This window comes from Punica granatum, chromosome 3 (assembly GCF_007655135.1).
Source record: "Punica granatum isolate Tunisia-2019 chromosome 3, ASM765513v2, whole genome shotgun sequence".
NCBI lineage: Eukaryota > Viridiplantae > Streptophyta > Magnoliopsida > Myrtales > Lythraceae > Punica > Punica granatum.
This window is the reverse complement of record NC_045129.1, coordinates 5,224,015-5,251,470: the sequence shown is the minus strand read 5'-3', so window position 1 is coordinate 5,251,470 and position 27,456 is coordinate 5,224,015. Positions and strand designations below refer to the sequence as shown.

The 27,456-nt window shown below is 40.4% G+C and overlaps 4 protein-coding genes across 8 annotated transcripts; 3 read left to right on the top strand and 1 right to left on the bottom strand.

Moving 5' to 3' along the window:
• The first annotated feature begins 427 nt into the window (after window positions 1-427).
• Window positions 428-7,407, top strand: LOC116200172 (exportin-T). Of its 5 annotated transcripts, none has more exons than XM_031530916.1 (14): window positions 428-2,518; window positions 3,212-3,301; window positions 3,424-3,513; window positions 3,624-3,725; window positions 3,929-3,988; window positions 4,456-4,518; window positions 4,610-4,705; window positions 4,865-5,029; window positions 5,173-5,346; window positions 5,636-5,698; window positions 5,798-5,896; window positions 6,356-6,511; window positions 6,757-6,964; window positions 7,073-7,407. In XM_031530916.1, the coding sequence occupies exons 1-13, from the start codon at window positions 809-811 to the stop codon at window positions 6,844-6,846; spliced, it is 2,958 nt and encodes a 985-aa protein (XP_031386776.1). In that variant the 5' UTR covers window positions 428-808; the 3' UTR covers window positions 6,847-6,964; window positions 7,073-7,407. The 5 variants fall into 5 exon arrangements, with proteins under 5 accessions (XP_031386776.1, XP_031386775.1, XP_031386772.1 ...); XM_031530915.1 differs by having other exon boundaries at window positions 3,200-3,301; window positions 6,356-6,502; XM_031530912.1 differs by having other exon boundaries at window positions 3,200-3,301.
• A 2,816-nt stretch (window positions 7,408-10,223) lies between these two features.
• Window positions 10,224-14,882, top strand: LOC116199569 (probable GTP diphosphokinase RSH3, chloroplastic). The gene is made up of 6 exons (XM_031529967.1): window positions 10,224-11,434; window positions 11,614-11,799; window positions 12,377-12,834; window positions 13,178-13,336; window positions 13,698-14,052; window positions 14,350-14,882. The coding sequence occupies exons 1-6, from the start codon at window positions 10,724-10,726 to the stop codon at window positions 14,656-14,658; spliced, it is 2,178 nt and encodes a 725-aa protein (XP_031385827.1). The 5' UTR covers window positions 10,224-10,723; the 3' UTR covers window positions 14,659-14,882.
• A 4,799-nt stretch (window positions 14,883-19,681) lies between these two features.
• LOC116200746 (lipase 1) lies at window positions 19,682-22,206 on the top strand. Its single transcript, XM_031531618.1, has 6 exons — window positions 19,682-20,121; window positions 20,362-20,738; window positions 20,988-21,080; window positions 21,169-21,236; window positions 21,331-21,526; window positions 22,070-22,206. The coding sequence occupies exons 1-5, from the start codon at window positions 19,794-19,796 to the stop codon at window positions 21,443-21,445; spliced, it is 981 nt and encodes a 326-aa protein (XP_031387478.1). The 5' UTR covers window positions 19,682-19,793; the 3' UTR covers window positions 21,446-21,526; window positions 22,070-22,206.
• Window positions 21,810-25,632, bottom strand: LOC116200745 (probable LRR receptor-like serine/threonine-protein kinase At3g47570). Its single transcript, XM_031531617.1, has 4 exons — window positions 25,275-25,632; window positions 24,967-25,113; window positions 22,583-24,848; window positions 21,810-22,405 (listed from the first exon to the last, which is right to left on the bottom strand). Exons 1-4 carry the CDS (start codon window positions 25,581-25,583, stop codon window positions 22,014-22,016), a joined length of 3,114 nt encoding a protein of 1,037 aa, XP_031387477.1. The 5' UTR covers window positions 25,584-25,632; the 3' UTR covers window positions 21,810-22,013.
• Window positions 25,633-27,456: the final 1,824 nt, after the last annotated feature.

Sequence of the window (27,456 nt, the reverse complement as noted above, 5' to 3'; positions counted from 1 at the left end):
GCTACTGGGTGAAGGATGTCTCTTCTTTATATTTATTACGTTTATCAAGAGACTAAGTTCAATAATAAAAATATGTGATCGAATTAGACCCCCACGAAGAAAGAGAATTGTGCTTCCTCTTAACATAGTGTTATTTGTCTTATTATATCTATATATATTATGTAATTTAAATTCCTCTCACGAGAACACGAGAGTTCTCCATTCGATTAATTAGCGCAGTTTCCGTTCGTGACTCTCAACTCAGGATGATTGATTATTCACATACCCTGTAAATTTGTTCACATTTTCATAATAATTTGTTTTTCAAATTTTATAATTGATTATTTATTTCAAAGTTTTTGTTATTATAGAATTCATGAATATAATAATATCAACATAAAATATAAAACTGCAAAAAAAGTCCGCGGACTCGAATTAAGATGACTGTTCATTAAGAACACAAAATTCCAAATCCAACCCTAGAGAGAGTCTCCTTTTCTTCCCTGCAAACAGAGCGTCAAGCCTCACACAGACTCCAAAAACCCTAGTCGCCCTACCGGCACTGCTCCTTTGAATTCATCCAATCTTTCTTCTCCGAGCAACGATTCCCATAGCTCGTCAGCTTCAATTCTTTCCAATCCTTATTCCTCTGGTTCTCTACCCCCGGAATCGAATCCAATCGAATCGGGACAGTCAAATAACCGCTCCTTTCTATCGACTCCGACGGTTACGTCTTTTGGGTTTTTCATTGTCGACTTTAAACGGAGCTGGAAGCCGGGAAGGTTTCCAATTGAATAGGGCTTCTCAACGTCCTAGGGTTTGTCGACCTATGGACCCTCTCGAGGAAGCGATAGTGATCAGTTTCGATGAATCGGGGAACATTGACTCGGGCTTAAAGGCACAGGCGGTAGCATACTGCCAGCAAATCAAAGAAACCCCCACAATCTGTCGTATTTGCATCGAAAAGCTGCGATTCTGCAAGCTCGTCCAGGTCCAGTTCTGGTGCTTGCAGACCTTACATGAAGTCATTCGGGTTAAGTACTCCCTGATGGGATTGGACGAGAAGGACTATGTCCGGAGCTCTGTCCTGTCCATCGCTTGCTCCGACGATAAGAATGTGGGTGTCCTCGAGGGCCCTGCATTCATCAAGAACAAGCTTGCCCAGGTCTTTGTCACATTGATCTATTTCGAGTACCCCGTAATCTGGTCCTCCGTATTTGTCGACTTCTTACCGCATCTGAGTAAAGGGGCGGCCGTGATCGATATGTTCTGTCGGGTCTTGAATTCTCTGGACGATGAGTTGATTAGCCTCGATTACCCTCGGTCCCCCGAGGAAGTGGCAGTCGCAGGGCGGGTTAAGGATGCGATGAGGCAGCAATGTGTGGCGCAGATCGTTAGGGCTTGGTACGACATTGTGACGTTGTACAGAAACTCAGACCCCGAGCTATCTTCGGGTGTATTAGATACTATGAGGAGGTACATTTCGTGGATTGATATCGGATTAGTTGCTAATGATGCATTTGTCCCCTTACTATTCGACTTGGTTTTGCTTGACGGGCTGTCAGAGCAGCTCCGTTGCTCAGCCGCAGGTTGCATCTCTGCTGTTGTCTTGAAGCGGATGGATCCACAGTCGAAGTTGTCCCTACTGGAAAGTCTTCAAATCAGTCGTGTCTTTAGTTTAATTACTTATGGTGATTCCGAGCTTGTGCCAGGGGTTGCTGCATTGCTCACAGATTATGCAACAGAAGTCTTGGAGTGCTTGAAAAGAGTGAATTCTGAGGAAGCAAAGAGGGAGTCCACAAAGCTATTGGATGAAGTACTACCCTCTGTATTTTATGTTGTACAGAACTGTGAGGTCCACTCGGGATTCAATGTTGTGCAGCTCCTGTCAAGCTACATGGCCACAATGAAGGGCATTTCTACCTTGAAGGACAAAGAGCTTCATCACGTGGGCCAGATCTTGGAGGTTATCCGCACTCAGATTCGATATGACCCTGCTTATAGGGAGAACCTTGACTCACTGGATAAGATTGGCATTGAGGAGGAGGACCGGATGGCTGAGAGTCGAAAGGATTTATTGGTGTTGCTCCGTAGTGTAGGACGTGTAGCACCTAATCTTACTCTTCTGTTCATTAGGAACTCGCTAGCTAGTGCTGTCTCATCCTCATCTGATAGAAATGTCGAAGAGGTTGAGGCAGCCCTTTCCCTCTTTTATGCCCTTGGGGAGTCTCAAAATGAGGAGTCGATGAAGAGTGGGAGTGGACTCTTGAGCGAGTTGGTGCCGACGCTTTTGTCCACAAGATTTCCATGCCACTCTCATAGGTTAGTGGCGCTGGTTTATTTGGACACAATCACAAGGTACATGAAGTTTGTTCAGGAGAATCCCCAATACATCCCCATGGTGCTGGCAGCTTTTCTCGATGAGAGAGGGATACGCCACCCAAATGTAAATGTTAGTCGGAGGGCAAGCTACCTCTTTATGAGGGTCGTGAAGCTCCTGAAAGCAAACCTTGTGCCTTTCATAGAGACAATTCTGCAGGTTGATAGATACCGTCCCTTTTTTCTTTAAAATAAAATTTTCAGCTTCAGTAAGTCTAATCACATTTGGTTGCATTGTTAGTGTCGTTAGATAGTGAAGGTTTAGCAGATTGATGGAGGAGCTTGTGATTTACAATGCTGTGAATTAGTGGAAAAACAGTCGGGAGTGGAAGGGAGGTGAATTTGAAAAATAGTCGCTTGTTGGACCTGTTTCGGCAGAAATCAATTTTCTAGAGTTGGGAGATAATGTGTTTTGCTATAGAGGGACTTTCTTGTTTCGGATCAGCCTGCTGATAAAGACAACTCTTCAAGGACAAAGTTGTGTGTATCTAATGGAGCTCATGCTAGACGGTTTAACAAATAAAAAATGAACAATTTTTTATTATTATTATCTAGTCTGTCAACTGAACACAGTTGATTACTTAAAATTGAAGATTTTTATTACCAAAAGGGAACTTGAAGTGCTGGTGAAGTCTATTTTTTTGTCCTTAGAGGGAAAGCACTGAGGTAAGCTAGAGAACATGTCGGAAAATATTTGAGTGTCCTGCTTGAATAGTATGATGAGCTGTGATGATAGGATTGGGAATTGTAGGAAGTGCTTTAGCATATCATATTGCATATCTGTCGCATTTTGGTTTGTGTTCACACGTTCAATGGGACATTTATGATGACTTTTGTACAGTACCTTTATCAGGGTTTGCAGGATGCAGTTGCAAGGTTTACAAATACAGGCTATACCTCTAAAGAACTCTCGGCATCTGAAGATGGGAGCCACATATTTGAGGTAGGATTATTTCCTGGCAATTCTTTGGGACATGGCCACCATTGAGCTTTTTGGATTGAGTAGGAGGAATTATGTCAAAAATGCTGACTCTTGTTTATACTTACCGATAACATTTGTAACAGGCAATTGGGTTGCTTATTGGAATGGAAGATGTGCCTCTTGAAAAGCAATCTGAGTATCTATCTTCTCTTCTGACCCCTCTGTGCCAACAGGTCTGTAAATAAAGTAAAATCAATTCTCCTCCTCTTAGAGTGGTTAAGTGAATATAATAATCAATCATTTCTTTGTGAATGCGGTCTGCGTTATTTATGTTACGAACCAGGTTGGATCTCTGCTTTCAACTCCCACAGATAGTATGGATGAGTCTTCTGCAAAGTTTGCTATCATTCAGCAAATAATCATGGCAATTAATGCCCTCAGCAAGGTTGTCTTCTTTAACTTCTTGCCACCATACTAATTTTTGATTTACTATGTTTCTGAATCCTTTGATGATGAAACGCCATAACTTTCTTTAGGGAGCTGGGGCTTACTCTTTCCCGCTCTTCGTTTGATATTAGGTTGCTCTACTTTTTCTTTTCTGATCTTGCACATGCATTGATAACTTCATCACATGTCTTTGCATTTCAGGGCTTCAGTGAGCGCCTTGTTACTGCTAGTCGACCTGCAATCGGTCAAATGTTCAAGAAGGTTGGTTTTCAGGATCTTTACTTTTTTCTAAATTATTTTTTTAAGCATAAGTATGCTTGAACTCGTGAATTTCCAAGTTTGCTCTTTTTAGTGGACTGTGTTTGACCATAAATAACATTTTGAAGAGGGCGTCTTTGTTCTCCCTATATATCGTTGTCATATCCTTCCATAATAATTCTCACAGAAAATATCAAAAATGATATTTCAATATTTCATTGGATTGAAGAAAGGGATTTTAGATGTGCATGCCATTTCATTTCCATTTTGTTATGGCTAGTGAAATTTTAAATTTGCTAGACTGTATTTTCCTTCTTTTTTTTTTTGGTGTTTTCTATTTATGCTAGTTGCGCAAATGGTATAGACATGCTATATTACTGAAGGGATATTGTGCGGACTACTACACTTCTCGGACTAGTTATCGTGATATTTACTTGCTAAAATCTCATTTGCTTTCTTTTCTAATGTAGACTTTGGATATTCTCCTTCAAGTACTTATTGTATATCCGAAGGTAGAGCCTTTACGTAATAAGGTAAGATCTGTATATAGTGTGCAATTCAGTAGGAGCACATCCTATTTTCAAATAATACTGCAATCCTCATTGTGGTATATGTGGTACTTAGGTTCTATCATTCATACACCGCATGGTGGATACTCTTGGAGCATCTGTGTTTCCTTACCTCCCCAAGGCATTTGAGCAGTTGCTAACGGAAAGCGAGGTATGTAGTCAAATATTCAGGGGTAGTCTGTCATTTTCTTTATCGGGAAAGATTTTGTCTCTCTACTTGGTTCTGAACTTGGGGTGAAATTTTTGACTGACTATTCTTGATTTCTCGCCCAAGAAAATAATTTTCATTTAAAGTAACTTTTTAATGCAGCCAGAGGAAATGGTTCGCTTCCTCGTGTTACTCAATCAACTCATTTGCAAATTTAGCACCTTAGTCCAAGAAATTGTAGAGGAAGTGTTTCCAGTCATTGCTGGTAGGATTTTTGGTATGATTCCAACAGATGCCATTCTTTCAGGACCTGGCACTAACACTGAGGTATGAAGGCACCGAGCCGTTTTAATGTATATTCATTGGAGAAACATCAGTTTACTTTTCTTGTCGAATCTGTCCATAATTTTTTTTCTGTCAAGGCTTATTCATAGTGAAACTATATTTGATTTCTCTTAAATTGTTGGTAGGAATTCCGCGAGCTGCAAGAGCTCCAGAAGTCATTTTATACATTTCTTCATGTGATAACAATGCACGGTTTATCATCAATCTTCCTTTCACCCAAAAGTAGGGGTTATCTGGACCGACTGATGCAGTTATTACTCTATACCTCTTGCAATCACAGAGACATTCTTGTGAGGAAGGTACGTTTTGGAGTTTCAAATTGTCTTATTGTCCCGTATTTGTATTTGTATTTTTTTTTTTTGGGGGGGGGGGGGGGGGGGGGGTGTGTGGAATTGGAGGATTTTGAAAGGGTGATTAGGGAGGATGGAAAAGCTAGTTCCAACTTCATCTCTAGCAAAGTTTAATGCTATTTCTAGTAGTTAGTGCGTTTTATATATATATTTTTGCTTTTGACTTTGCTTCTTCTCAGAGTAGTCAGCCTTCTTAGTACGGCTTGAGTTCTAATGTGATTGCTCATGCATCATGCAGGCATGTGTACAGATATTTACTAGATTAATAAAAGATTGGTGCACTGGGCCAAATGAAGAGAAGGTATTGTCTACTCTCCACATCGCTCTTGTTCTAGTTGAACCTGCAACTTGATCCTTGGAATCATCTCTGTTTGCACTGAATTGGCAACATTTATTGCAGGTGCCTGGTTTTCAAAGGTTCGTCATCGAGGCCTTTGCAACTAATTGTTGCTTGCAAAGTGTGCTTGATAAATCCTTCGAGTTTCGGGATGCAAATACTGTAAGATAATTTCCTTTATATTGCTTCTCCTCTAATAATTGATATCCGTATGTTAGATTTACAATTTTTCTATTAAATTTGGTGTGGACTTAGAGGATTGTGCAGGTTCTTTTGTTGGAAGCCAATAGAGAAGCCTATTCTTGATTAACTACACGAACAGAAAACCCTTAGAATTTTCATCATTGATTTGACCAGAGCTTAATGACTTGTTTGGTGCATTCCAATGGAAAGAGGATTCAGCTATGAAATTCTGTCGAGGATGCAATTCCATTGTCCCTTGTGACTCCATTGTATTAAACGGGCTGTTTCAGATATTTTTGGCCTTGGCTAACTTTAATGTTAATATAGTATTTTATGAAATTTCAGCCTTTCTGAAAAATTGAGTTGCTAAAGAGATATCCACTTAACATCTGATTATGGATATGCATTTTGATTTGTTAAATTGGATATCTGTTGCAGCTTCTCTTGTTTGGAGAAATTGTATCAGCACAAAAGGTCATGTATGAGAAGTTTGGCGACGATTTTCTTGTTTACTTTGTCTCGAGAGGTTTCCCAGCAGCACATTGCCCTCAAGATTTGGCAGAGCAATACTGTCAAAAGTTGCAGGTACTTGAGGTAGCTCCCTTGCTTTTTTCTTCAATGAATAAACTACAAGGCCCATCCGAGATAAACAAGTAATATGGAAGAGTAGAATAATGTTATATCCTCCTGATCACACCTGATCTCTCCCATAGATTGATCCCTTGGATATAATACTTGAAATTGCAGATGGCATGCTGCAGTGTGTTCTTGATCATAGTTGTCCATCTCGCGATTCTTCTTTGTCCTTCCTCTTACACCTTTAGTTTGCCTTTGCACAGGGCTGTGACATCAAAGCATTGAAATCATTCTACCAGTCCCTCATCGAGAATCTAAGGCTTCAACAGAATGGAAGCCTCGTCTTCAGATGACGGACTAGCACGAGAACATCTGAGAAGTTCCTTCACTGTCATTAAAAGGACATCCTTTGCTTTTACACAGAAAAACAAATTCCCCCACAGCAGGGAAAACACAATTTTGTCACAGCAGGTGAGATTCGAATATTCACGAAGTGGCTCTGTAGCTCGTTGTCCTTCCAGCGCATGTGCTGGTTTGGTTTTTATGTCTTTGCTGACACTGGTAAGAGATGCTGTGTAGGTGCCTCTTCCATTTGTAAATATCATTTTGCGGCAGATCCGAGGATGGGAAGGTGCATATACTCATTAACCCGAACCCAAACCCGAACAAGGAGGATGATGAGGTGTAAGAGCAAGCAAGAAAAAAAGATTTGATTGTTGGTTTTCATTCAATCTCGTGCTGTGATTCAAGCAGTTTGTAAATTTCCGCGAGGATGGTTGCCTTTTATTTTTTGAGATGGTAGCCGGTTTTGTCCATAGTAATTCTTTTTTTCGAGTTTCTGAATGCCGATTCATTCATTGCCCTGAATCTTTTCCTGTTGATCAATAAATACTGTCAGATTCTTTTGCCCTGTATCTCTTATCCAAACTTTGGTCTGTCTATGGAGTTTCTCCAGTCTCAGGATGCGACTTGACAACGAGTCAAAAATAGATAGGTGCATGAGTTTTACGTGAATCCTCCCTCTGGCTTGATTGATTACGAATCCTTTGGTACTCAAGTCGGGTTCCGCTATATCGATCCGGCTGGGGGAGTCTCTGATTGACGGTAATATTTTAAATGATCTTATCTCAAATGATGTGATGATGAATAATCAATAAGAATTTTTTAATAAAGAATAATTATAGTAATTATTCAAGTGATTAGCATTAAGTTTATAATTTCATGATTAGCGTTTTTTTATGTAATGTGGTAAGATCACCTAATGTTTTCTCATGGTTGACATCCATGTTTGCAAAGGGGTCGATTTTACAGTTATAACAGTTGGATCAACTTCGGAATGGGATGAAAACACGTGCCGAACTTCGACCAAGTTGGCTCTGTGGTTGGGTATACACGTGTGAGATGTACTAGCTGACCAAGTAGGCAAGCAGTAGCCAGTCGCTTCTGGTTGGCGGGCCACGTGGTGGCTGTTAGCCACACCAAAAATGAATCAAACAGAAAAAAAACAGCTGCTTCACAATGTTTTGCTCTAATCAGAAGCCCGACAGGAACCCGCGGGTGTCCCTATCAGTTCCCTCCTGAGCACGGTCCGGAGAGGGCCGGAAGATTCGTCTACTGAAAGTCAAAAGTCCATCCTACCCCTGATACTTACTTTCAAGTTAGACCGACCGATGAATAGAATCTCTAGAGGTGGGCCCCCCTATATCTTTTGGTGAATTTTCATTGGTCGCTTTTAATTTTCCTTTTTTCGTAATAAAATATATCTGAAATCTATCAAAAGAAATAAATGAAATATTTGAACCTCGCAGTGCGGCTGTATATGCTCAAGACAGACATGACATTGCATGTTGATGTTTTCATACACGGTATATGAAGACCAACGAGGAGATATAGATTATCGCTCGTTTGATCCAGATTCTATTCAATTAGAATATGGTGCAGACAGTCCAAGAGATAATCTGGACATGATTTAATGAAAAGACACACCCCACTAGTGCGATAAACTAATGGTTAATTGATGGAAGTCGATTATACTCTGAAATGTAGTAACCACCGCAATGCAAATAAAGTATCACATATGGATAGGCAAGATAGAAAATATTGGATGGTGGGCAGCTTTAGATAAAAGGCGGGATTACATCAATATATGCATCATCAAAAATGGACAATCTCCCGATTATTATTCCTTAATTAATGTTGAAGTGCATAAATTATATGCCTTTCCAATGTTTCTGTCGTTCCAACTATCAATGGAATAAAATAAACTAACTGGGAAAGATAAGCATCGAGCAAAAATAAACTTATCCCTGAAACATAATCATTGTTATTATCAACTTGGCCCACTCAACTTTAGATTTAATAGTTCTCCCAGATAGCGACATGATACAAATGAGTAAATCTAACGTCACCACACCGCGAGTTTGATATTAAAGATATCTATTTCAGTACGGTCATATAGTTTATGTTAATTAATATTTTGAGATAAGTGTTTGATATTAAAGATATCCATTTATCATACAATTTATGTTAATTAATATTTGAGGTAATTTGGAATGGTCAGATTTTTTTATTTTTCTCATTGGTACATTTATTTATTTATTTATTTAGGACATAGGGCTCTCCAAAATTTTCAAAAGGAATTCATTTTCCTTTTTCTTTAAAGCTAGCTAAAAATCTTAAGAAAATTGCTGTAGGGATTAATCTATTATAGTTTTTTTAAAAGGTAGGCTATTCGAGCATGTGCGATGAGGAATCTCCATTCGTGTGATGTGAGTCCAGCACATAAATTTATTAGTATTGTAGTGGTAGAAACATATATTGTGTTTGAAACTTTTCATCCAACTTTTCTTATTTTTATTTTGCTTTTTTCATATTTTATTTTTGCAAAAAAAAAAGACATCTTTAATGTGGACTTGACACCATTAATTTTACTTATGTGGTAATCTATCAGTGATTCCAAATTAAAATTATTTAAAAAGTAAAAGAAAAGAGAAATTAAAATAAAATTAATTAATTAAATCTTAAAAAATAAGGTCGAGGGGTTGGAAGGTCTTTGAGAGAGGGATAGATCAGGGGCTCCCCCTTTTGGGCCCGTACAAAGTGACACATATATCATGTCCAATATGTAATATAAATACGAAACTTTTAAGATAAGAGTTGCAATTATGTAACTCCTATTACTACAAATTGTAAAAATTGTTCTATTTTTATATTATTGATACGCGAAATATGTATTATTTAATATAAATATTCATATGAAAAATTGTATTGGATTTAGCATTATGTCGTATATTATTTTTGAATAAATTTTTATGAAAAATAAATAAGATCATCTATACAAATATATTACAAATAAATTTAAAAGTTTCTATTAAAAAAAGAGTAACATATAACAACAATAAATTTATACATTCAACCAATTTTACATCTACAATATATAATACCACAGATAAGCCATAAACATAATAAGCCATAAAAATGTAAAGATTTTATTTATTTATTTACGATAAATTAAAAAAAATATCAAAATTGTTTGCGCGTTGCGCGGATATCAAATCTAGTAAAAAAAAAAAAAGAAAGAAGAAGAAGAAGGCATTGTGTATACAAAATAGATCCGGCAGGGGCAGGAGGGTAGAGATGTAATTGCACTATTCCATATTTCCTGGCCGTGAGGCAATCCCATTCTCTGGAAAAATTTACGAAAAGAACTCGCTCAATCTCTCATCGCTCGTCTCTCTCTCTCTCTCTCTCTCTCTCTCTCTCTCTCTCATGTCTCCCCTCCCGGCCCTACAATTTCATTGCGTGTGCGACTCTAATTCCTCCGATTGTTAGTACTACGGCTGTAATTCCTTCCCATTTTCGTCCTTCGTGTAGTATTTCAGCTCAATTCAGCTCCGGATCAGCTTAAATCTGTACATGCTGGTTTCCCTTTTTGCGCTTCTCTGTTCATTGGGGCTGCCCTTTCCACCAGACCCATCTCAAATCTAGCTTCAAGGTTGAACCTTTCCCTGGAAAATCAGGCATTTCTCTGCAAGATTGTCGGTTCTGGGAGGAAATCAGCTCGAAAAATTGGGGGGTTTGTGGAGGAATTTTGTTGGGTTCCCTTTGTTTCTTTCAATTCATTGATTGCCGGTGTATGATTGCCATTTGCAGCCCCTAAAGATTCCGATTCTGCAAATTGTCTTTGAGGGAAGGCTGAATTTGGGGTTTACTGACGAAGGTTAGTATTCCATGGCTCCGACAATTGCTTTGTATGCAAGCCCACCGAGCACTGTGTGCTCCACAACCCACCAGATCAACTCCAATGTGTCCTACGATTTCGATTTGAACTCGAGGCCATCCACCTCGTCAGCCCCGTCGCAGAAGCCGATAGTTGGAGGCCTCTCTTGCCTATTCGCTTCACCGTCCACGGTGAAAAGCTCGTCTTCCTCTAGCTTTGGGGAGGAACTGGGCTCCTTCAGGCATGATAAAGGTGAAGAATTGAAGGAACTGAGCAGCTCTTTTGGGTACTCGTACTCGTCCAGCGGCAGATTTGCTGGGTCTTTTAAGAGAGATCATCATCAAAGCCCAGTGTCTGTATTGCAGGGACCAGTCTCTTGTAGTAGTAGTAGTAGTAGCTCTAGTGGGTCTATAAAGAGTCCCCCGATGAGGATCTTGCAAAGTTCTGCCGGGTTGTTCAATGGGTTTGTTAGGCACGCTTTGGGCTCTTCTTGTGTCGACTATGATTCACCAGCTATTGAGATCTGTGGTGGTGGAGGTGGTGGAGCTGTTGATATGGAGGAGTTGACCTTCAATTTAGAAGGTGCGTTTGGAGAAGTTAAGTCTACTTCGGAGCCACATGTGGAGGAGTTGCTATTGGGTGCCCAGTTGAGGCATGATATCTTCTATGATGACTTTGTAGTTAAAGCATTTCACGAGGCTGAGAAAGCGCATAGAGGGCAGGTAAGGATGGCAGCTCATGTTAATTTTCATGTTTCATAGGACATTAGTCTTGCGTTGATTACTGTGGATTACATTTTATTTGTTGATAGCCTAGATAAATTTCTGTGGAAGATTTTTTTTCTCTTGGGAGTATTACGATGTGGTGCTCAGGAGCTTTTCTTGCTCTGCTTTTGATGTAGATGCGTGCGAGTGGTGACCCTTACTTGCAGCATTGCGTGGAAACAGCAGTGTCACTGGCACTCATTGGTGCTAATTCAACAGTGGTCGCTGCAGGGCTATTACATGACACACTTGATGATTCCTCTGTGAGTTACACCCATATTCGCAGGACTTTCGGAGCTGATGTTGCCGATTTGGTTAAAGGGGTGAGAGATTGTGTCAAAACCTGTTCACCTTATTGAGATACTTTTTGGATTAGCAGTGCCTTTTGAAGCTTCCCGCTGTTCCTTTCTGCTCTGTATATATATGTACATGTATTTAGATCACAAAAGATGGAATCCGTCTATGACATGTTTTGCATTCACAAGTCAGCACATTGATATATCAGTATATGAATGGACGATGTCCATTGCATGTCATCATTATTCTGCAAATTCTTTGCATCAGCATATAGTCAGCAACCTTTATCCTTAATATGGATGTTTATGAATATTTCTACGATCACCTTTTGTGAAGACAATCATTAATTCAGTAGTAATGGTTGGAGAGCTCCTAGTTCTTTTATTAGTGCATGAACATCTACTTCTTTTTGTAACACATGCAACATACAAAATAAAGGCAGATCACGTGGTTGTCCCGAACTTCAACTTTGCTGATAATGTGTATCATTGTCTTTGCATCTTGTTAGAAGTTTACCCCCTCATTGTCTCTCTTTCTATGTATACTTCTATTTGTTCAGTGATCAAAGTTCAACTGCTTTTGTCCCTCTTTGGGCTTGGTTAGGTATCTAAGCTAAGCGAGCTGAGTCAGCTTGCCCGGGAGAACAACACTGCGAGCAAAACTGCTGAGGCAGACCGCCTTCACACCATGTTCCTTGCAATGGCAGATGCAAGGGCAGTCCTCATCAAGTTGGCTGATCGCCTACACAACATGGCAACACTTAGCGCGATCTCGTTGCCAAAGCAGCAGAGATTTGCAAAGGAGACCCTGGAGATATTTGCCCCCTTGGCCAATCGGCTTGGGATCTCAAGCTGGAAGGAGAGCCTGGAGAACCTGTGCTTTAAGCATCTCAATCCTGAGAAGCACAATGAAATCTCATCTCAGCTCGTGGAATCTTATGATGAAGCAATGATTACTTCTGCTAAAGAGAGACTGGAGCAGGCACTCAAGGAAGAAGACATCCCCTTTGACTTGTCAGGAAGGCATAAGAGCTTGTACAGCATTTACACCAAGATGTTAAAGTATGCTTTTTCTGTCAGTTTTTTTCTCTACATATATACACGCACGCATGTATTTACATATAGATCAATTGGCTTCAGTGCGAGCTGTCCATTTCTTGAACATTGTCTCTACACTAGATGCTGTGTCAATATTGTTTGCAAATAATATGTCAAAAGTTTGCAAAGAAGCTTCTGCTGGTCGTGCAGATGAGCTATTTTGTCAAACATCAGTACAAAATGCAGTAGTAATTTTAATTTTTCTGTCTCTCCTATTATTCTCAAGGAAAATAGAGAAAATTTTGTGGAATTTATCATTGGATTTGACCTATCAAGACTGACAACGGACATGTTTGTTATTGTGCAGAAAAAATCTCAGCGTCGATAAAATCCATGATATACATGGGTTACGTTTGATTGTTGAGAACGAGGAAGACTGTTACAAAGCATTAAAAATTGTTCATGAGCTGTGGTCTGCAGTATCTGGAAAGTTCAAGGACTACATATCTCATCCCAAGTACAATGGGTGAGTTGGTTTTTAGGGTCTGTCTATATTTCTTGAAACGTTGGACATTAAGAAACTTTTATGCACATTCTCTATGCTTATGATAGAGAATTGAAAGTGACAAGATAGACACATCTGAAAATACTCTTGTAGATCTTGTCTCCATTGAAATTCAGGTAAAGTCTAAAAAAATCCACCCCAGTAAAACTGTGCATTTGTTTCGGGCAATTTATAGAATTTGTTTTTTCTTTTTACTATTATATCAACGTTTAAAGAAATCCACTTTTTTTAGTTCAAATGATATATGGAAAACTTGAAATGTTTTCATTAGCAGATCATGGGGGTTTTACTTATTGTGGTATTGAATTGTGCTAATATGTAGGTATCAGTCGCTTCACACAGTTGTGATGGGGGAGGGGACTGTGCCACTGGAAGTGCAAATCCGCACAAGGGAGATGCACTTGCAGGCTGAGTTTGGGTTTGCTGCCCACTGGAGGTACAAGGAGGGTGACTGCAAGCACTCCTCGTTTGTGCTCCAGATGGTGGAGTGGGCTCGCTGGGTCATAACATGGCAGTGTGAGACAATGAGCAAAGATCAGTCATCCCTCACTTATGGTGCCAACTCTATGAAGTCATCATGCATGTTCCCTTCTCATTCTAAGGACTGTCCTTTCTCGTATGAGGCTTGCTGTAATAAGGAAGGGCCAATATATATTATCATGATCGAAAACGACAAGGTTTGTTAATTTAATCTACTGCCTCTATTCTCGTCCTTTTCTTCCATGTAAGTTGCTGAATCTTGGGTGGTTTAATAATTTTTGATGTCAAAAAAGAGTTTGCAACAAGAGGAAGAAAACTTGGGGGTATTTTTTCAGAAATGAATAGATCGAGTCTCTCTCGAGGATTCCGGTTACCCTGAGAGCACAGCGTAATGATCAGATTGTCGAATAACGCCTCTCAGCTATTTCTGTTCTGCGATTTCCTTTTTCTCTGTTGTGAATGTGCCAATCTGAGCTTCCGAATTCTTTTGGCAGATGTCTGTACAGGAATTGCCAGCAAACTCGACAATGATGGACCTGTTGGAGAGGATAGGGCAGGAAAGCACAAGATGGTCTCCATACAGTTTCCCCCGCAAGGAGGAGCTGAGGCCCAGGTTGAACCGGGAATCAATGGATGATCCCACTTGCAGGCTCAGGATGGGAGATGTCGTGGAACTCACCCCAGCTCTTCCGGAGAAGTCCCTGACAGAGTACCGGGAAGAGATCCAACGCATGTACAACCGTGGGTTAGCTGTGGCATCCTCTGGTCCCTCGGTTAGCACTGCTAGTGGATGGAGGAGCTGATCGGTCTTTTACAATCAGTGTTTCTCTGGGAAAATTAGGAACAAGAAAGGAAAAATCCATAGCACATTGACTTGGGGACAAAACAAATCAATTCATGTTCTTGGGTTCATGTTGTATATAACTGTAGCAGTGTTTAGATATTGACTACTGTAAATTTAGGAATGAATTATGAAATATTACTCTTCATTTTCACTTCATTGCCATATTGTGAGAATTTCTCTGGACCAGACTTTCGTACGCTCTTACTTTAGATCTTTCGATCGTGAATTGAAAACCAATATCTGATCTACATTCATGGAAGATTTGCCCGGTGGATGGTTAGTTCAGTCGTACGGTATATGAGATTTGAGACAAATGTGGCTTGGTTTCTGGGGAGAGGATCTTAGCCGCCTAGGTTCAGTTCCGAGGTATACAGTTGATATTCTGGAAAAAGGAGATCTCAAGTAGGAATTAGCCCAATCAATGAACCGATAATTCTCTTTCTAGTTGAAACAAATACATTACGATATGCATAATCCTACATTATTTTGAACAATTAGCTCGTTACGATCAAATAGGTAGAGCAAGCAACTCCTAAATGTCAAATCCCTATTTCCACAGGAATTCTTGAACCGAATGTTGCCAAGAGAGCACCATGACCAACATGACCAGAATCCCACCCAGCCCCCAGGATGAACTCCCGATTCTCAACACCCAGGAGGGATCCGAGCACGGGAGCATCGAACTCGATCCCATCGAAGGATGAGAAGATGAAGGCGAGGACGAGGCTGTCCGGATGGCGATTATTAGCCCTGCCAGAACCACGGGAAGGACGAGTGCTGAGCTCCACGCCGAGTCCTGACGATGCCAGAAGTCCTTACTGCCCCTCACGTACAATGGAGAGAGCACGACCGCTGAGACTAGGGCCAACACCATGGCCATTGGCCTCTGAGAGGACGAGCTTTGAGTTATTGTTGGGTTGTAATAAGTGTGGGTGGCCATTGTGGTGGTGCTGCTGAGCTCTGGCTGGCTACAGCATCAAGGGCTTAATATTAAGTGAGGGAATAAGCTCACTTAGGGACTACTTATAGTGACAAAAAAAAAGGAGAGAGCAAACACCGAACAGTGGAACTCAGCGGGGATCCAACGGTCACGAGAGTTGATCATAGTTTCTTACATACCGCGTTGTTAAATATTCAACTGATAGGAAGACGAGTTCCGGGGCGAAGGAATCTATGTGGAAAGTTTTCAACAGAGATGGCAAAAGTGATATGGAGCCGACCATAAATTTGGAGAAAAGTGGATTGTTTGAATTATAGGGGATGGTGGGACACACGACACAAGGGCATGGTTGAAAAAGTGAGCAAAAAAGATGGGGTTATTTATTGATAGAGCTCTTGGGAAGTAAAGTATCAATTAAGAGCTGTGTGTTCACATTGGGCTGCAAGTGATGCTGGCTTGGCTAGCTGTAAATTCACCTTGGAAGTCTCCAGTTCATCCTCTTTTCCAGCTTAAGTTCCTTGCTTTTGACTAAACCCTTTTGACATTTATGAGGATTATCTTAAGTTAATGAAGTAGAAAAGCTATGATGTATATAATATGACTGATGGCGTTCGTCACAGTTCGGCGTATAGATGGTTGAGGAAGATGCTTGAAACTTTCTGAACTTCGAGTTTTGTTATGAGCTTCTAGCTTCTTCTCGGATCAGCATTTGTGATGTAGATGTTAAAGTACATACTATAGTATAAGAGCTTGCAAGAGTGTCCGGTATATACAATTTTTCCATTTTCAAGTTCGATCATTAGTGGACTATTTCCTTTGCATTTGGTGCATGATTTAATATGCACGCATATAATCTCGTCCCGTCATGCATGATTGTGGCTTCACGACGTCAACCATGCCCAGAATAGACCGAGCTTGGCCTGCCTAATGCAGGCCGCGGCCTTGTGGGAGGCGAGCATCGACTTGGGACTTGGGGTTGCTGAATGCTAGAGTGGTGATGAGGACGTTGAGACGTCCTTTCAATGGAGGGATATTTTGGAAATTCTGAAAAGTAGCAAGGGCAGATGAGGCAATTTATAGGTTTCACTGCATGATCTGAATACAATTTTATTCAAAATGTGATGAAAAAGAGAAAATGTGGTTTGATACATGTTTTGTTTAAGTAAGATTTTTGGTTATCTCCTGTGAATAAAAGAAATTTACGATTGAAAAAACTTTTATCTCTTAGTGAGTGATCTAATTGGAATTCGGGATTGGATTTTTAAATACTAGGTGATCCATAACTAAGAAAAAAAAGAAAAAGGAAATGAAATTAAGAAGAAAATATCAAAATCACTGTCACATGAAGAAAAATCTCCGTGAATATATTTTGTCGGAAAAGAATTTCATTTTTCGTTGCCATTTAAAGGAAAATAAAAAAATAAAAAAGCTTGGAAGTCGGACCATGGAGGCATCAATGCCCATATATCATCCTTCGCAAGTTGCAACATGAAGTGGGACAAAGACAATTAATTATGAATTTCCATGTATGGTCCTTCCCAGGCTTCGTGCAGTGGCTACGCCAAGACAAGTTCATACAATAGACAGCATTTATCAATGGAGATAACAGTCCGAACGTGTCAATGACTTCCAGAATCATTTTGCAGAATGTAATTGTTCTGTGGGCGGCATTGACGGCGTAATCGGTCGCACATGATATGATGCAGCATAGTTTCATCGGCTTAATTTGCCCTCGAAACATCACCATCAAGCATTATATGACTTTAAAGCATTTTTAGGGAGATTATACCCATGCCAAAGTCAATGCTTGCAAGAGAGGAAGTGACGTGGGCTGCATAGACACCGTAGTCGGTTGCACATGATATGGTGCAGCGTAGTTTCATCGGCTTAATTTGGCCTCGAAACATCACCATCAAGCATTATATGATTTTAAAGCATTTTTGGGGAGATTATACCTATGCCAAGTCGATGCTTGCAAGAAAGGAAGTGACCGGTAAAACGTTGTTAAAGCCTGCAAGCAAAACATTTGAAATGAAGAAATTTGCGGCATAAAACGAAAAAAAGAAGAAAAGGATAATAAAAAACAAAAAGAATTTGATATGAGAAATAAGTGTAATGTAGTGGCTCACGATCTTACACGGCATTCGAGAGGATTGTGATTCGATTTTCGTGTGATATTACTCGTATCCTTTATCATATCTATTATAATTAAGATTTCTTTTTTATTATATTAGATTCATGTATCTCTCTTATAATAATAATAATAATAAAAGTTTGATAAAGGAATGATATTTGTCAAGATAAAGGATGATTTCAATTCCCTATAAACCTATTAAGAGAAGTTTTATATATTTTTCGACCATGAGTGCCATAACGAAATTGATTTCAAGAGACGAAGTGACGTGGACAGCATTGACAGCGTAGTCGGCTGCACATGATATGAAGCAGCATAGTTTCATCGGCTTAATTTGCCCTCGAAACATCACCATCAAGCATTATATGATTTTAAAGAATTTTTGGGGAGATTATACCTATTCCAAGTCGATGCTTGCGAGGGAGGAAGTAGCGCGTAAAACATTGTTAAAGCCTGCAAGAAAAACATTTGAAATGAAGAAATGTACAGCATAAAAAGAAAAAAAAAAAAAAGAGGAAAAGGATAATTAAAAGCAAAAGGAGTTTGATATGAGAAATAAGTGTAATGTAATGGCCCACGTTCTTACACGGCAATCGAGAGGATTGAGATTCGATTTTCGTGTGAAACTACTCGTATCATTTATCATACCTATTATAATTAAGATTTCTTTTTTATTATATTAAATTCATGTATCTCTCGTATAATAATAATAATAAAAGTACGATAAAGGAATGATATTTGTCAAGATAAATGATGATTTCAATTCCCTATAAACCTACTAAGAGAAGTTTTATATATTTTTCGACGAAGAGCGCCATAACGAAATTGATTTCAAGCCCATAACGATCTTCAAGCCATGGAATTTTTGGAACCGAGTAAAGTCTGAGACATTGTTAAATTCACGAAGAGCTGATTATCGGTATACGTGGCCTTCACTTTGCACATATAAATTATCTGTTAGATCACACAGAAAAAAACCCTTGAAAGTCTAAGGGCTGGAATAATAAAACTTAGAAACCATCGGAGGCAATGAAAAGAAAATATTAAGTAAAGAGGTCAAATTTAGAAGACTAAAGAAGTTCAAGCGCCAAAGATTTAATTATATAATAATCACATTTTTCTTTTCGAATTATGAGAGAGACCCAAGAATAGCGAAACCCAAATAAAAGGGTACATAAACCTAAAACCTTATATTTCCATATCGGTGATTTTTATCATTGCACCGAACGGCCTTCCTTAGTAATCATAAAATTTAAGGATAACAAATATAAATATAAACGTGACATTCAAATCGATATCCCTAAGAAGATTCTCTTGTTGACGTTTATAATCGGCAGTGACAAATGTTTGTCTCTTGCCTCATGCAATCCCTCATTTTCTTCGTCCTAACACTTTCATGAGGATGATCCCAAAGTTACTTTCCCATTAAGGTACGATCCGTCTAACACTAACAGTCTGTATTTTAAGCAATACATAACATGATTTTCACGCGATAAACAGTTCCGGGCATTCCATACCGTCCGCATTCTTGTCGAGAGCCCTCCTGGAGGCTAGAGCCTTTCTAGTATTTCTAGTCATACCCAATCTGTCGGATTAAACACGTGAATCCAAAATCCTAAGCATAAATCTGAATTGGCAACATCCATATTGAAAGAACGACAGCTGAATTTTACGGTACTGTACGAGTAGACGATATCGACGAGCAATAACTTGCCAAGATTTTGGCTTCGACTCATATGATTGGTTCAGTGCATGATTATGGATTGGTCTTACGGTCTGCATGCCATCGATTACGACTCCTCCTCGGTTGCGGTAACCCGAATCCCTTTTTTTTTTTTCCCGTTTTTGGGTTTTTTTTTTGTGGGTCCAGGTATACCCGATGGCTATATATTTATATATAGTGCCAAACTTATTCAACTGATTCAGTTGGCCCTCTTATCTGAAACAACGGATTTTTGTAGCATATGTAACCCCTCTGTCTGTCTGTCTCTCTCTCTCTCCCAGCCTGAGCCATATTCTCATGGCTTCCATGGAGAAGCTCTTGTCCATCTCCCTCATTCTCGCCTTCTTCAAGAACCTTATCTCCATTCTCCTGAACCTCCACAGGGCCCAATTGTTGGTTGCCCTCGTTGACGCGGTCCTGTCACTCTACTTCTGGTGGTGGTGCGGGCTCTGCCCATGCACGGTGGACATCGACCGCGAGACCACCGTGAGCTTCTGGGTACCGCTACACCGCCGGATTGGGAAGCCCGTACTCATCCCCATACACGGCTACGGCGGGAACTCCCAGTGGCAGTTCCTGGCCCAGGTGGGCCCCCTCTCCCGCAGCTTCAATCTCTTCATTCCTGGTAATTAATAATAACGATAGGGGATTCAATTTCTTATTAGTATTAAGAGTGCATGTAACTTGTGATGCGTGGTCTGAATAATGTTTGAGAGGGTAATTTTTTTATTTCACTAATCCACAAAACTGGATTTCCATGGGATTTTATTATTGAATAAATGACGGTCCGCTTAGGAGTTACTGTATTTTAAGATTCGCTTGTATGATATACAATTTCATGTCAACGTCTTTTATGAAAAATCAGATTTGCTCTTCTTCGGCAAGTCCAGCACGAAGTGCACGGATCGGACCTATGAGTTCCAAGCGAGGTGCATTGTTGAAGCGTTGAAGAGAATGGGTGTGGGGAAATTCTCTGTTTATGCTATCAGTTACGGGGGATTCGTGGGCTACCGGATGGCTAAGATGTACCCGGATGAGGTGGAGAAGATCATCATTGTGAGTAGCGGGATCGGGTGCACGGAGGAGCAGAAGAGTAAGCAACTCAGGAAGATTGGGAGGGATCCATTGGAGCTCCTCCTTCCCAATAATCCGCGGGACCTGCGGACCCTAATAGACCTGTCGCTTTATAAGTACGATCCGTTCAAGTGGGTTCCTGACTTCTTCCTTCGGGAGTTCATTGAGGTGAGTTATAAGTCACTCCAATTGTTCATTGCCCCGAAGCTGAAAACTCTTATGAGCTCTGCCTAGGAATATCCAAAGCAAACTGAGTCGTGTGTGATGGCGTTCAAGTAGAGCATCAGGGGCACAAAAAATATTCCAGTGATTCAGCTCGCATTAGAAAACAACCAACCGACACTGATCTTCAAGCAACTGAGTCGATAAGGGCAGACATAATTTGTTATTTAACTTTTGGATTTGTGTGTATCACAGGTAATGTGCAACGAACACCGGACAGAGAAGTCAGAGTTAGCAGAACACTTGCTCTCTGGATCAGCAGAAAAGGATCCCTCGGTGTTAACTCAGGTAATGACATAATCATAGAATTGAGAGCTTCGAATTATGCTCGGAATTCATTTCCATTAAGTATTGAGGTTGCCTTCGTGGATTGTAGGAGACACTGCTTGTATGGGGAGATCAGGACGAGGTCTTCCCAGTAAGCTTTGCCCATCATCTTAAAAAGTAAGAGCTTACGCCTGTTCCCACACCAAGTTTCTTTTTCTATGGAATTCGTTTGATCCGTATTGATTATTAGAAGCTACCATCCATTTGACAGGCATTTAGGGCCAAAGTCAAGGCTCGAGATCATCAAGGATGCTGGTCATGCTGTAAACATCGAGGCTCCTGGACACCTGAATGACTTGATAGAATCCTTCATCTTAGGGGAATGATTGTCAAGGATCAAGTAGATGAAGCTAGAGAAATGAGAGAGGAAATTCTTTTGCTCGACTCATAAGTTGTCGGGCTAAAAGGTAAGACAATTCCTTGAGCCCATGAACTGCCCTAAATCAGGCAGTTCCAGATCAGGCCAATCACGGCAGTTGCTCATTGAGGAACTCGTAACAACCAATGACCTTTGATTCAATTGGACAACAAAGACCTGGTTAAGGGAAAGAGATTCGTCCAGCCTAAAAAAGATATCATGTTCAGCAGAGACTGGGAGAAGAAAGTGCTGGAAAAACCAGAATTAGAAGCACACCACTGCCCTTAACATGACTGCAGCATTAAGGATCATATAGTTCTTGTTCTCAGAGATCATTGAACTGAATTTCACCATATTTTCATCCTGAAATAAACTTGTGTCCATGCTGATACATATACAAGTAATGCTAAGTTCGGAAAGACCGATGGCAACAATCATTCTATTTGTATTAGGAATATTCCTAATAATTTTATTACAGTTTACTTCTCTCCTGGCAACTGATGAAATCTATTCCAAGTAGAAAAGCCATATTCTATTTATTGCAATAAATTGCCACCAATCATATCCCTAACTGACTGCAGCTTCACTACAGCTTCCTTCATGTCCATCCTCTCCCCGGGCAATTCCTTATAACACAAGACGCCGATCTTGAACACCATAATCAGTGCTTCTTCATATTTGCTCTGAGATCTCCACTGAGAATTTTCCCTGCCGTTCTCTTGGTGATTCTCGAGCACTTCCTCAAGGAGGACTGGGTCAGTCACCTCGGCCACTCTCTCTGGAATTGCCCTCTCTACGAAGCTGTGGAGGCTCAGGTCTTCTGTGAACATCTCAGCCGTTGGTCTCTTCCCAGTGAACATCTCGAGCAACAGGATCCCAAAGCTGTACATGTCTCCCCATGTTGAGACCTCGCCAGCAAGTCCATATTCTGCATCAGAAAAATAGCCCCTTCTGTTTATAGCTTCCTGGTTTCCTAGGAAATAAATGAGAGCTCGGATTTGCTATTTCTTTAACAATCAGATACATCAATAGGAAAAGACAAACATTAGCAGCTGATTTATCTCTACAATCAAATTGCTATGAAGATAAGTCATAAGTGAACTACCTGGAGCCACGTATCCGATTGTTCCCCTAAAGGCATTAGTGCTCAAGCTCGATTGGATCACCTCCATGTTCCTGTCATAGAGGAGCTTTGCCAAACCAAAGTCCCCAACTCGAGCCACCATTTCCTCATCGAGAAGAATATTGCTTGGCTTTAGATCACAGTGAACCACTGGAGGATACACGTGGTTGTGAAGATAATCCAATGCATGAGCTACATCGACTGTAATCCTAAGCCTCTCTCGGAAATTCAAATTTCTGGCGCCACTTCCATGCAACCACTTCTCAAGGCTACTATTGGGCATGAACTCATATACCAGCGCCTTGAAGTCATTCCTCGCAGAATCAATGCTTGAGCAACAAGTGATAACTTTGACGAGATTCCGGTGACGAATGTTCCTTAAAGCTTCGCATTCAGCTATAAAGCTCTTCGTGGCCCCCTTCTGCTGAAGATCGAGGACTTTCACGGCTACAAGGGCATTTTCAGGGCCCAGGCAGCCTTTATACACAGAACCATAACTCCCAGTACCAATGAGATTGTCCGAGGAGAACCCATCTGTTATTTGGAACAGTTCCAAATAAGAAATCTTCTGTAACCTGTCCTCCAAGGAAGGACTTTCCACTGTCGTTTGCTTTGCCTTCTTTCTCTTGGTGAAAATGAGAATGAAAGCTAGAGAGGCCAAGGAAGCAACAATGCAAAGGGTTATGATTATTATCCTGAAATGTAAACGCTGCCATAGTTTCTTCGAATGGCTTGCCGATTGGCAACGATGTAAACCCATTCTTGGATTTCCTCCGCAAAGCTTGTCATTCCCAGAAAGTGAGATCTCGCTTGCATTCCTGAAAATCCCTTCGTTGGGGACTTCACCCTCAAGATTATTGAAAGAGATGTTTAATACTCTTAAGAAGCGCAAGGAGCCCAAAAAGTCCGGGATTCTTCCCGTGAAGTTGTTCTGAGAGAGATCGATTTCTTGAATGCCCTTGATGTACTTTAATGAGGAAGGGATAGAACCCTGAAAGGAATTCCTACTTAGATACAAGACCTCCAGGCTATCACAACTCTCTATCGAACTTGGGATCTCACCTGATAAGTCATTGTCTGACAAGTCTAGGAGTCTTAAGTTTCTGAGATTCCCGATTTCAATGGGAATTGGACCAGTTAATTTGTTTACGGATAGATCCAGCCAATCGGACAATGAAGAAAGGCCGATGATCTGTCTAGGAATGGACCCAGAGAGGCTGTTTTGAGATAGGCTGAGCCTCTGCAAGTGCAAACAGTCCCCTAAGCTTGAAGGTATGCTTCCCTGAAGATCGTTCTCGTCTAGACCGAGCTCTATAAGAGAACTCAAATTCCCAAGAGACTCTGGAATTTTCCCAGAGAACCTGTTCCCGAATATTGACAAAACTTGTAAATGTTTCAGGTACCCAATAGAACTAGGAATGCTCCCTGTGAACAAGTTTTTCTCCATCCCAATCATCAACAAATTCTCGAGCTTGCTGATCTCGCTCGGGATTTGGCCCAATATCCTATTTCCTCCCATGAGCAAATAGTTAAGTTGGATCGAAAGGTTAGCTATTATATGGCCAGGCAAAACACCGCTTAGACTGTTGTTATTGAAGGCAAGAACCTCTAGACTCGTACAGTTCACTAACGAATACAGAAAGTCGAGGTCGGTTCTGTTTCCAGTTCCTAGATTATTCATCCCAAGATTTAATTTCACGAGATTCTTCAAGTTCCCCAAATTGGTTGGCACTGAGCCTGCAAGATTGCTATTACTCACAAACAGCCACTCAAGCTTCGTAGCATTGGCTATTGACACTGGGATACGACCGGTGAACTTGTTACCGCCAAGGAGGAGCATCCGGACATTCGGGAGAGAGAACCCGATATCCTGCGGGATTTCCCCCAAAAGTTGGTTCTGGGAGACGGAGAAGTAGTCCATGGAGGAGATATTGAAAAGCTGGGGAGGGATTGTGCCTGTCAGGAACCGGTTTGCTGCGACTTGGAACATTTCAAGCTTCTTTAGGTTGCCGAGGTCACTGGGTATATCCCCACTGAGGGTGTTCTCTGACAGGGATAGCTGCTTCAGAGATGTCAGGTTTGAGAATGATCTGGGGATTACACCAGTAAGGTTGTTCACAGCCAGGCCCAGTCCCCTTAGCCTCAAGAGCCTACCGATCTCTTCGGGGATGGTACCTTCGAGGTTGTTGACGACCAAGTCGAGGATTATGAGTCTAGAGCAGTTACCTAGTTCGACCGGGATATTCCCCTATTGGTGACGGCAACGGAAAATAAGTACATGTATCTTGAAAGAACTTTGACAAGGAAACCTCACTCTTTGCAGAATGAAACTAGTATTCATGAAACGAATGGCAAGTGAACCGTACCTGCAGGAGGTTCAGAGTTAACCCCAAAGATTGGAGCCGAAACAGTCTACCAATTTCTCGGGGAATTTCGGCGTGGAAGAAGTTGTTCCTGAGATTGATGCTTCTTAGGAAGGACAAGTTCCCAATGTAAGGCGATATTGTTCCTGTCTGTACAAAAAGCGGGGGCGAACAGAACAGGACTTGAAAATTCAGTATGGGATTAGACAGACCATCATATCAGATTGCAATATTTTGAACAAATTCTAAGAGCATGTCATGACGACAAAATTATGTACATATGCAGATGTATAAGCTAAAAAGGCATTTACCAAGTTTCGGGCTTCGAGGTCGATTGCAATGACCCTCCCATGTCGGCGGCCGCAGAGCACGCCGTCCCAGCTGCATAAATGGGCAGAATGGTTCCATCGACTCAACGCTCCAAATGGGTCCTGAGATATGTCGCTCTTCAGTCTAAGCAGAGCTTCCTTGTCGGAGTCGGGGCTGAGTTTAGTGGCCGAGTGGGAGCTGGAGATGAAACAAAGAGCAAGGCAAAGGTGGAAGATGAGTGTGTAAGGAGTGATGTTGACAAAGCTTGTTGAGTCCATCTTTGCACACTCCCCTTTGATCATTCGTCCCATTACATGTGGTTTATATACCACTCTTTTTTTTTTTTATGGCACTATTAATTTACAGGTCTTCTATAAGTTTGCATCGAATGGAAGGTGCCAGTTTTGAGCACGCAAGACTGGTTTTATATGCGTAAAACCAGTAAAATAAGTCTATGGGCCACTACCACTGCCACCAGCACGGTGATCTAGAGTGTGTTTTTTTTTTAAAAAATGTTCAACTCAACTCCACTTATATTCAATTCAATATCACAATCATTACTTTTTTTTCATTTTTTAAATTTTTTTAACTATTCAATTCAATTTTTAATATTAAATTCTCTCAACTATTTATCATTTTTTCACAATTTAACAACACAATCATTACTTAATCATTACTTTCTCTCAATTATTTATTACTTTTTCACACTTTTTCTCATAATTCAACAATACAATCATTACAAACCAATTAAAACCAAAACTCAACTCAACTTAACTCTAAATCCAAACACACTCCTAGTGATTAAGCATCAAGCGCTCCACTTGAACATCATGAGTTCGAATCTCATTGAGGACGTATAACTCGCCACTATGTAGATGTATTATGGAATGGCAATGGTCGGCCCATAATACTTGATCCAGTGGCTTTGGACTTAATTTACTAGTGTGTTGATGGGGTTACGGTGATCAAGTTGGGCTAAAGTCTCAGCGAGCTATGGCGAAAGGAACATTCCGTGGCGGTTAGGTTTTCTTAATTGGAGCAGTCTTAGCGGGCTAATAACCCGACCTAACCATTTATTCAGAGGAAAAAAAAAAAGAGTCTATCAGCCACTTGAACTAAGATCAATTCATACATATGGCGAAAGGAACATTCCGTGACAGTTAGGTTTTCTTAATTGGAGCAGCCTCAGCGGGCTAATAACCCGACCTAACCTTTTATTCAGGAAAAAAAAAAAAAGACTATCAGCCACTTGAACTAAGATCAATTCATACATATGCAATGTTTTGAGACGACTTACAGATGCTTGATTCCTAAAGTTTCGGCTTCTAGGAAGGTGCCTTGGCCATGAATTAGACAACGGATAGTGAATATTTTTCATAGGGCCTCAACTTTTTTCTGTCCTAAATATAGTAAAATACAAAAGTTATTTGAAATTAAAGCATTTCATTTATAGCAATTGTGAGTTTTCCGTTGACTTTTCCATTTTCCATCCGTTTTTCCGTTAATTTTCCATTAACTTTTCAAACATTATTAAAAATATGATAATATTAGACAAATATCTATAAAATATAAAAAAAATAGAAAGGCTCGACAAAATTAGTCGGAGCTCAATTAAATTTCGGGATATCATGATTCACACGGATAAAGAGAAAGGCTAGGTGGGGTAGAACGTTGAGTCGATATTGGCCCAACATGGTCAGGATATTGTCCTCAATCTCTTTATCATGACAATTATGTAAATCCTTGGCGGCGGTGAAGAACATGTCGACCCCGTCCCTGGATAGCTACATGTAGCTTCCTCTTCAATCATATTTTATTTTTAAAAGTTTTTTCCATTTTATATTTTTAAAATTATTTTTTGTTTTCTTGAAAGTATGAATATTATTTTTATAACAAAAAAGTTCACGGAAGTTAAACATGGCTATAAACAAAGTTATTCTGAAAGTTCATGTTTTAATTTCAAAAAAGTTTTGGTTTTGGTTATAATCTTTTGTCAGTGGAAGAGGGAGACCAAAGCCTAATACAACAAAGAACAAATATACAAAAGACAAAACCGGGCATGGAGGCCCCAAGATTATCACGGTTATCACCCACCAGAAGCTGTCTGATGCCTTGAGGCGGATCTCGAAAACAATGAAGACCAACCAGGAGGGCAAGATAATAGTTTGGATACAGCAAAATAAT